Source organism: Danio aesculapii, chromosome 19 (genome assembly GCF_903798145.1).
Source record: "Danio aesculapii chromosome 19, fDanAes4.1, whole genome shotgun sequence".
In the NCBI taxonomy this organism is placed as follows: Eukaryota; Metazoa; Chordata; class Actinopteri; order Cypriniformes; family Danionidae; genus Danio; species Danio aesculapii.
Window position 1 is genome coordinate 42,515,852 of NC_079453.1, and position 10,344 is coordinate 42,526,195.

The following is a 10,344-nucleotide window of genomic DNA, read 5'->3' on the forward strand; positions in this document are numbered from 1 at the left end:
ACTGTCTGTCTGTCTGTCTGTCTGTCTGTCTGTCTGTCTGTCTGTCTGTCTGTCTGTCTGTCTGTCTGTCTGTCTGTCTGTCTGTCTGTCTGTCAGTCTGTCTGTCTGTCTGTCTGTCTGTCATTAGTTTACTTTGTTTATATTTTTTAGTGTAAACGATTAAATGAGACAATTTTAAAAACTAAAATAAAAACAAAAAAGGAATAATAATTGTAAATGTTTAATGTAATTGAAAATACTATAATTCTAAAAATAATGCAAATGAATAAAAGCTTGAAATAATTCATTTAAACAAAATCACATTTTATTCTATTCTTAGAAGTGACTTGTCAACTTTTTTATGCTAATGTTCGGATCAAACATTCTTGCATATAAAAATGGCATCTCATATTCTAATTAAGCATTAGCATATTTTATAAATGATGCGTCACTAAATGTTTGCCTTTATAAATGTCAAGACAATCGCTGGCTTGGCTCCAAATGTGCTTGTGATGTTGCTTAGTAAGGCATATCCTGCAAGACTGGCTTTAATTCTCCATTAAAGAGATGTATGGTTATGACTGTCATCTCCGTTAGAGATTTATCACCAGTTTGTTTTGTATTTACCCAGGAGTACTCAATGAAGCAGCTGACCAACCTGGTCAACGTCTGCCTCGGGTCCCACATCAACAAGAAAGCACGACAGAAACTCCTCGCAGCCATTGATGACATTGACCGGCCCAAAAGATAAATCACTGTCATCCAAAATACACCACAAAAGTCACACACACACACCTACACTGTTACGAGTCCCGTATCTGTCGTGCGTGGTCTGCAGTTTGTTTGTCAACCATGAAAACATTTACGGTGTCTGTTTGCGTTTTGTTAGGAATGTAAGCAGGACGTGCTGTGACTACAGATGAAGCGGCTGTAAAAGATAATGGTTAATGAAAACGTTATCAGCATCACTCGAATCTCAACATGAGTGAATGACTCACGCGCTTTTAAACCCTAATTTAAGCAGAGCTGTGGATGAGCAGCTGTATTTTCCCTTTTTGAGGAATATATGAGGGTTTTTGTAGCATGAGGCTTTTTAATATGGTATAAAGACGCCCTTTAAAGGGACAGTTCACTCAAAAATGAAAATGCTGTCATCATTTACTCATCCTCCACTTATTCCAAACTTGGATGAGTTTTTCTTGTTATGTTGAACACAAAAGTAGATATTCTGAAGAATATTTGTAACTGGTAGCTATTGACATCCATTGCAATTTTTGACTGTTTATGTCAGTAGCTTCCGCTTTACAGTGTTCTTGAAAATAAATACATTTCAAAAAGAAATTTACAAAGTTTTGGAACCATTAGAGGATTTCACATTTTTGAATGAACGAAGCTTTTTAAGGAACACTCGTTTTTTTTTTTTTGTGTGGAAATTAGCTCTTTTTACACGTGCCCTAGAGTGGAACTTGTGAATCCATTCACTCAATCTCCAGATTTGGCGGTAGCCCTTTTAGCTTAGCTTAGCATTAATCGTTGAATCAGATTAGACCATTAGCATTTTCACCCAAATAATTCAAAAAGGAGTTTTGATAAATGTCCTATTTAAAGCTTGATTTCTCTGTAGCTAAGATCAAAACTTTTGAGTTTTACCATTTTTGAGTCTCTGGGTCTGGCAGGAGCACTTTAAGCTTAGCTTAGCATAAATCATTGAATCAAATTAGACCATTAGCATCTCCCTCAAATAATTAAAAGGGGAATTTTGATTAAATTTACCAATTTAAACTTGACTTTTCTGTAGTTACATTCTTTACTACTAAGATCCAAATTTTGAGTTTCACCATTTTTGAGTCTCTGGGTCTGGCGGGAGCACTTGAAGCTTAGCTTATTGTAAATCATTGAATGAGATTAGACCATTAGCATCTCTCTCAAACAGTTAAAAAGGGAGTTTTGATTAAATGTACTATTTAAGCTTGACTTTTCTGTAGTTACATGCTTTACTACTAAGACCAAAATGTTGACTTTTACTATTTTTGAGTTTCTGGGTCTGGCTTGAGCACTTTTAGCTTAGTTTAGCATAAATCATGGAATCAGATTAGACTATTAGCATCTCGCTTAAATTATTCAAAAAGGAGTTTGTCAAATTTCCTGTTTAAAGTACATCATTAACTAAGACCAACGAAAAATGCAAAGTTGCTATTTTCTCAGTCGGTATGGCTAGGAACTAAACTCTTATTTTGACGTAATAATCAAGGAACTTTGCTGCCGTACAGCAATGATATTACCCAGTGCCTGAAAATAGTCCCCAGCTTGGTAACTAGCTAACAGCGCTGCATATTATCATTGCTACAGCACTAAATTCACTAATCAGATGCTAATAGCCTAATCTGATTTAAAGTTTTATTCTAAGCTAAGCTAAAAGTGCTGCCGCTAGACCCAGAGATTGGTTTTAAAAAATGGTAAAAGTCAATTGCCTTCTACTTACGATGAGTCAGTTTAAACCCAGTTTAATTCTTGGTGACTTGTAAAATGACAATATTTCCAAAAAAAGTGGAGTGTTCCTTTAACACATAGTTTCACACAAAATGCATGTGCATAAACTTTCACAAACGTCGTCACTCATTCCACTTGCTGTACGTCACTAGTCTCACCCTGTTACACAAACACCTCAACTTATTTCTTTATATATTGATTTTATAGTTTATGACACTTATTGTTAATCCCAGAGGTGTGCTACTGTTGTCCTTTTTGATGAAACACATTTGTGCAGGAATGTGATTATACTTCTATGTTAATAGTAATAATAATAGGAAGAGACTGTAAAAAAAAAAAGACCTAAAACCTTCTTGCTAGAAGCTATTTATTTCAGATGTCGTAAGTCTGAAATACAGAACATACTGTATTTTGCTTGCTGGAATGTGTTGCTTTGTTTGTGGTTACTAAACTATGTAATCTTATTCAGCTGTACCAAGTCAAAGGCAAGGACGAACAATAAACATGCTAACATTCTTTTCATATGAACTGTTTCTTTATGTATAATAAGGGTTTTTGAAAGCTTGATTATACTGTAATTGGTTATCTAAAGTTCCAAAATGTGTGGTCAATGTGTAAGTCATCCAATCAATGAAACAGACCTTAAATATGCAAACAAAAGGTCTTAACCCAGGGTTATAGGAATGTACATTTCCTATTCAAAGCTTGAATCTTCTGTAGTTACATGGTTTAAGACCAATGTAAAATAAAAAGTTGCTATCGTTCGATAAGACTTGAATATGGTGCGATCATGTTTACATAAAGACCACACATACTGCATATTCGACACCTCATATATGCAAATAAAAGGACTTAACCCAGGGTTACAGGAATGTACAACACTATCTCACGGCAATTCGTAACTTTTTTATTCGGTGGCTAATTCTTATCAATATGTACAACCTCATTCGTACAATTTAGTATGATTTGCTCATCCACCAATGATGGTTGGATTTAGAGGTCGGGTTGGGTTGGGTCCCATGCCTCCATGTCATACCATGTCACACCATGTCATAAATCGTGAATCATCTCAGACTGTTTTCTTGAACATGACAATGAGTTCACTCCACTCAAACGGCCTCCACAGTCACCAGTGCTCAATCCAATAGAGCACCTTTGGGATGTGGTGGAACAGTAGACCCGCATATTATGGATGTGCAGCCAACAAATCTGCAGCAACTGCGTGATGCTATCATGTCAATATGGACCAAAATCTCTGAGGAATATTTCCAGTACCTTGTTGAATCTATGCCACAAAGGATTAAGGCAGTTCTGAAGACAAAAGGCGGTCCAACCCAGTACTAGTATGGTGTACCTAATAAAGGGGCCGGTGAGTGTATAGTACCAGAAGTTTCAAATTAAAGGGAGAGTTCACCCAAAAATGGAAATTGCCTCATTATTTACTCTTCCTCATGTTGTTTTTAAACCTTTCTTTATTTCTTTGTTCTGTTGAACACAGAAGATATTTTGAAGAATGCTGGTACCCATCGACTCCCATAATAGAAAAAAAAAATTACTATGGCTGTCAATGAGTGCAAGGAACCAGCATTCTTCCAAATATTTTTAATATTTTATTGTAGGTTTTGAACAAGTCAAAAGGTGACTAAATGATGTCATAATTTTCGGTTTTGAGTGAACTGTCCCTTTAAGTTTCACACATGAAGTATCTAAATGTTTTATGCATAATGTTTCACCCTCACTTTTTTTTAATTCTACAACAACTTTTTTCCACAATGACATATTCCCCTTCAGGTAAGTCTTTTCCCATGCGCTGTGCAGTTTTTCTTTAATCCTCCATAGGAAGCGAGGCTTTAGCACTAATTAATTGGCTTCTCCTCGTCCTGTTGTGCTGCTCTTTAAATAGCCTGCTCGGATGGAGAGGAGTATTGATTTGGCCGTGACTCATCGTGAGTAGGAGGCATTTTTATGGTTTTTTAATGGCCGGCTGGAGGGCCGTCTGCAAACCATTGTGTTTAAAACATCAGAGGACCACCTGATAGAACATCCTCGTGCACACCCTCATAACCATGCAAAGCAGTTTATCATTCACTGATGTGTGGAAATAATATCTTTTGTAGACCTGGTGCAGTTATTCATAGTGCATCTATAAAGTCAACCTACAGCCCAGTGTTGTTTTATTGATCATTTCAGCCCGTTTGCGCTATTTTATTTTATGTATATTTTTTTATATAGACCATAGTTGTTTTATTAATAATTTTAGCCTGTGTGTGCTATTTAAAAAAAAAATTATATTGTATTTACTTTCACTTTTTCTTTGCTCAAAATTTCATTTTATTTAGACCAGGGTTGTTTTATTAATAATTTTAGCCTGTTTTTTTGTTTTGTTTTATTTTCTATTTGCTTTCACTTTTTCTTTATTTTATTTTATTTTATTTTATTTCTTAATACCTCAGTCCCTTTATTAATTCGGGGTCGCCACAGTGGAATGAACCACCAACTTATCCAGCATGTTTTACGCAGCGGATGCCCTTCCAGCTGCAACCCATCACTGGGAAACATCCATACACACTCATTCACACACATACACCAAGGACAATTGTAGCTTAACCAATTCACCTATAGCACATGTCTTTGGACTGTGGGGGAAACCGGAGCACCCAGAGGAAACCCACGCGAACACGGGGAGAACATGCAAACTCCACGCAGAAATGCCTACTGACCCAGCCGAGGCTTGAACCAGCGATCTTCTTGCTGTGAGGTGACATCGCTACCTACTGCGCATCCACGTCACCTTTATTTTATTTATTTTTATTTTTTTTTTTTTTTATTTTATATTTTATTTTATTTTATTTTATTTTATTTTATTTTATTTTATTTTATTTTATTTTATTTTATTTTATTTTATTTTATTTTATTATTTTATTTTATTTTATTAGACCAGTGATGTGTTATTGATAATTTCAGCCCATGTGTGCTATTTTTTTGTTTTCTTTCTTTTTTTATTTACTTTGACTTTTTTCTTTCCTCGGATCTTGAGAAATACCATTTTATCATCAAATAAAACCAATATGGTTATTTCATAAAGGCTTTGAATTGTTTTAAAAATTGATTTGCAATTTTTTAAATATAATTACACAGCCTGTTCATGATTTATTTCATTACTATTTTTTTTAAGTATGATTAATAGCACACTCGTAGCAGTGTGATATGGCTGTATATCGGCACTGGTGGGAGGTGTGCGTTTGCTCGAGGCTGCAGGTCGAATGCCTTGGTGTCCCACCAGTGATGATATACAGCCATATTGCACTGCTACTAGTGTTATATTGCGTTTCTACAACAGTTTGACGGCATAATCGTGTATATAAAAAAGAAAATCAAACACTGAGAGTCTCAAATTCCTTTTGTATGAGGAACTACTTTCTTCCGCCGTTCATTCACATCTGCAGCTTCACTGTCAGAACAGCAGAAGCCACTACTAATTCATCAACGTCACTTTAGAGCTAGTATTTGAATGATTCTCTAGCGTAATGTCTAAAGTGATGACAAAACAGGTGATTTTGCTTACATTTTAAGATTATAAGGCTGATAAGCATGAAGTGGCATCAGTCTATAGAGATTCCCCAGTATTTTTCTGTTGCAATCGGGATATTACAATAATTAACCCTGAAAAAGCCAAAGCAAAGCAAACACTAATAGATTACTATGGTATAATTACAGCACTACAACAAGCACTACTTCAAAAGAGAGAGATCGACTTAGAAAGCCACTTACCTGTGAATGATTTGATCAGCTGTAGTTTGAAATTATGCTGTTTTTCTCCTCTAAGGGCTTATTATGCGGCCTCTGTCACCGTCTTGTGTAGGGCTGCAAAAAGATCGAAAAAAGGTCACGATCTCGATTCAACCCTACACACGATCTTAATTCAGCTTTTCTACGATTTAGCCAATTATATTTTCAAGGTCAGGAGAGAAGCTTAAAGGCAGTCGCACAAGTGTTCACAGGAACATGAACACCTTCAAATTGTGTTAAAAGTGTCACATACTGTATTTATAAGGTGTAATTCTCCCAGAAATGTCATTTCTGTCTTCATGTAATGATGTATTTGTGGCCGCACATCATTTAAATGATCATATCGCATTTTACAGTTATGATTACGATAGGCATTTGATATGTTTTTTTTTTTCATACTGTAGCTAACACATAGTGTTGTGCATGAAAATAAATGTTTTACAGTGTCAGTATAGCTACTCTAGCTTATATAATGTTAAATATAATCCAAGAAGAAATCTGATAATGACAAATGTCTGATTTTACCAGTGAAAACAAATGGTCTAATAATGCTGTCAATGACAAATGACAAGCACATGTCTCAAACATAATAATTCAATTTTATAACGGTGAATAGTTCTATTCTGATGTCATCATTTTACTGTGAATTAACAAACAGGACATATTGAAAGTCTGTTCAAGTCCACTAGAATGACTGTACAAAATGTAGCATTTTAAGCAACAGTAGACCTACACATAGGCCTATTATTATTATTATTATTGTTTTACCATACCATCACTTTAGAATTATAAGGTTCTATCTGACATTTTGTCAAAATTGAGTTATTGACATATTCTTATTAAATGACAACTTATTGTTTACATTTTAAGACTTAAAAAAATGTTGCACACATACTGTTTACTATATGGATTGCAAAAACTTTGAAGCTCAATATCTCAAAATCATTCAAGGCAAGGCAAGGCAAGTTTATTTATATCGCACATTTCATACACAGTGGCAATTCAAAGTGCTTTACATAAACAGGAATAAAAGAAACAAGTATAAGAGAAATAAAAATAAAATAAAATAAAAGCTGATAAAATGTGTTATAAAAGAATTAAAAAGAAGAGAAAAACATAGTAGTTCGATCTGTCGGACGTAGCACAGTGCTCATTCAGTAAAGGCACAGCTAAACAGATGTGTTTTCAGTCTTGATTTGAATGTGCCTAATGTTGGAGCACATCTGATCATTTCTGGAAGCTGATTCTAGCAGCGAGGGGCGTAGTAGCTGAAAGCCGATTCACCCTGCTTTGACTGAACTCTTGGGATTTCTAATCTATTTGATCCTAAAGATCTGAGTGATCTGTTAGGCTTGTATTCAGTGAGCATATCTATAATGTATTGAGGTCCTAGGCCATTTAGTGATTTATAGACCAGTAATAATACTTTAAAATCTATTCTGAATGTAACTGGGAGCCAGTGTAAAGACCTGAGGACAGGTGTGATGTGCTCTGATTTCCTGGTTCTGGTCAGAATTCTGGCCGCAGCGTTCTGGATGAGCTGCAACTGTCTGACTGTCTTTTTGGGAAGGCCAGTGAGGAGGCCGTTACAGTAATCCACCCTGCTGCTGATAAAAGCATTCAGACCCAGATAGAACCTTATAATTCCAAGGTGACAATATTTTTGAGAATTAACAATAATAGTAGCCTACTTATAATAACCTTTATTTTAGATCTAAAGAATCGTGAGAAAAAATCGTGATCTTGATTTTATGCAAAAAAAAAAAAAAAAATTGTGATTCACATTTAAGCCGGAATCGTGCAGCCCTAATCTTGTGGAGGAGCATCAACCGTCTTAGCTCTGTTCAATGACAGACTGATGGCGGCCGATGCCCTGTTTCTTCGAAATTATAAATATTTCAAATAAGCCTTATAAATAAACAGAATAGTTGCTATCTAAACAGCTACACTCTTGCTGAAAAAAGCCTCAAAAGTACATTATGTTGTTCAACAGCTGCAATATTTGTCAAACTAGTGAGTTCATTGATCTGCTGTCACTCTATGTACGAGTGCTGTTATTGCAGAATATCACACGGCTATCAGCCAATCAGATTGTTAGCAAAAGAGCAAAGAACAATTTCTACATTTTATTTACAGTTAAAGCCAGCATTATTAGCCCCCTTAAATTATTATTAGCCTCCCTGTTTTTTTTCCCCCAATTTCAGTTTAACGGAGAGAAGATTTTTTTTAACACATTTTTAAACATAATAGTTTTATTTGTTTATTTTTTATGAGTACATAACTCATTTCTAATAACTGATTTATTTTATCTTTGCCATGATGACAGTAAATATTATTTTACTAGATATTTTTCAAGACACTTCTATACAGCTTAAAGTGACATTTAAAGGCTTAACTAGGTTAATTGGGTTAACTAGGCAGGTTAGTGTAATTAGGCAAGTTATCGTATAACCATGGTTTGTTCTGTAGACTATCAAAAACATATAGCTTAAAGGGGCTAATAATTTTGACCTTAAAATGGCTTTTAAAAAATTAAAAACTGCTTTTATTTCAGCTGAAATAAAACCTATAAGACTTTCCCCGGAAGAAAAAAAATATTATCATACATACTGTGACAATTTCCTTGCTCTGTTAAACATCAGTAGGGAAATATTTCAAAAAGAAAAAAAAAATTCAAACGGGGGCTAATAATTCTGACCAATATATACTCAATATATATATTGATTATATTTATATATATATCAATATCTTTATTCTATATATATATATATATATATATATATATACACACACACACACACACACACACACTGTAATGTAGAAATAGTTCTTTGCTCTTGTTAATTCATTAAATAAAACTAGTTTAGTCATTTTCAAAAATAAACTTTACTAAAAAATGACTTTTTTTCTCTGGAATAGAGAAAAATATTTAATATTTATAGCTGTCACAATCATCTAAACTGTAATTTACAAAGTTTTTTTTCCTGGCAAGAATTTACTGGCAAATGTAGCTGTACAGTATCTGTTGCATGTTCTCACCTTTATGGAACAGACTTGAACACATTTATTTATAGCCGTCTCAGTTAATTGATGTTATGATGCAAGTATGTTTACTCTACAAAAAAAAAAAAAAAAAAAAAGTTGGCCCACATAGAGTCTTATTAGAGGAGGTTTATCATTTTCTTCTTCATTTCTGTCATGCTGAAATTCTTCAAGCGTGAACCTGCATGTGCTGTGATCAAAGCTTCTTCATGCTTGTTTATTTGACATATCTGTGCTTTTCCACTTGTTTACATACTCTATCGGCACCATCAATTTCTGTGTAAACTACATCAGCGTATCCATGGGAAATTAAACCTGGCCACAGATGCTTTGTATATGATTTATCTGCTAATATGAGGTAAATAACTTGATTTCCCTTGTGGTGAACTGATGTTTTCTATTCTGCTTATCATAATAACATGAGTAAAGCATAATTTTTCCAAATTTACCAGTGCAACTTATACTACACACACTCTTTATAATCCTTACAGTATTGTCCTATTTTAAAAAGGACATATTATACTAATTTTCATAAGATTTTCCACACATTGTTTGTTTTAGCTTGTCACCTTTACTCAACTTATATGGTGACCGTGCTGTTTCGTGCATGTCCCTTTAAATGCAAATGAGCTGCTGCTTTTGAAGATGGCGGAGCATTTACACGCTATACATGTCTGACAGAAGTAACAAATCAAGTGAACCTCACAGCAGAAACGTCAGAAATCACGAGTACTGGATTGAAACCTTACAGTGGGATCATGATGAAGAGGTTACAACTTCTAGACCGACCAAGGACATTTTCTGAACGGTTAGTGGACACATTTATGTAGTTCTGAAGTAAAGTTGATTCAGACTAACTGTTAGAGAACACTAGCAAATTGGCAAATAAACATTAATACAAAGCTGTTTACATATTAAGTCTACTTAAAAAGTCACTATACAGTGCAAAGTAAATGTAAAGTTAGGTTCATAAATTTTACAGATGGTGACCGTCTGGTCTCTGTAAAAGAAATATAGAAAAAGAAAATGGTGATGCTAGCTTTA

The 10,344-nt window shown here is 34.5% G+C and overlaps 1 protein-coding gene across 1 annotated transcript in view; it reads left to right on the forward strand.

The window, feature by feature from the left end:
- Positions 1-2,997, forward strand: part of LOC130246323 (syndetin-like) — a 382,903-nt gene extending 379,906 nt beyond the window's left edge. The window contains exon 27 of the mRNA XM_056479201.1: positions 611-2,997. Within this exon, the coding sequence (XP_056335176.1) occupies positions 611-730 (120 nt within the window). The 3' untranslated portion in view covers positions 731-2,997. The remainder of the gene's footprint in view (positions 1-610) is intronic.
- Positions 2,998-10,344: the final 7,347 nt, after the last annotated feature.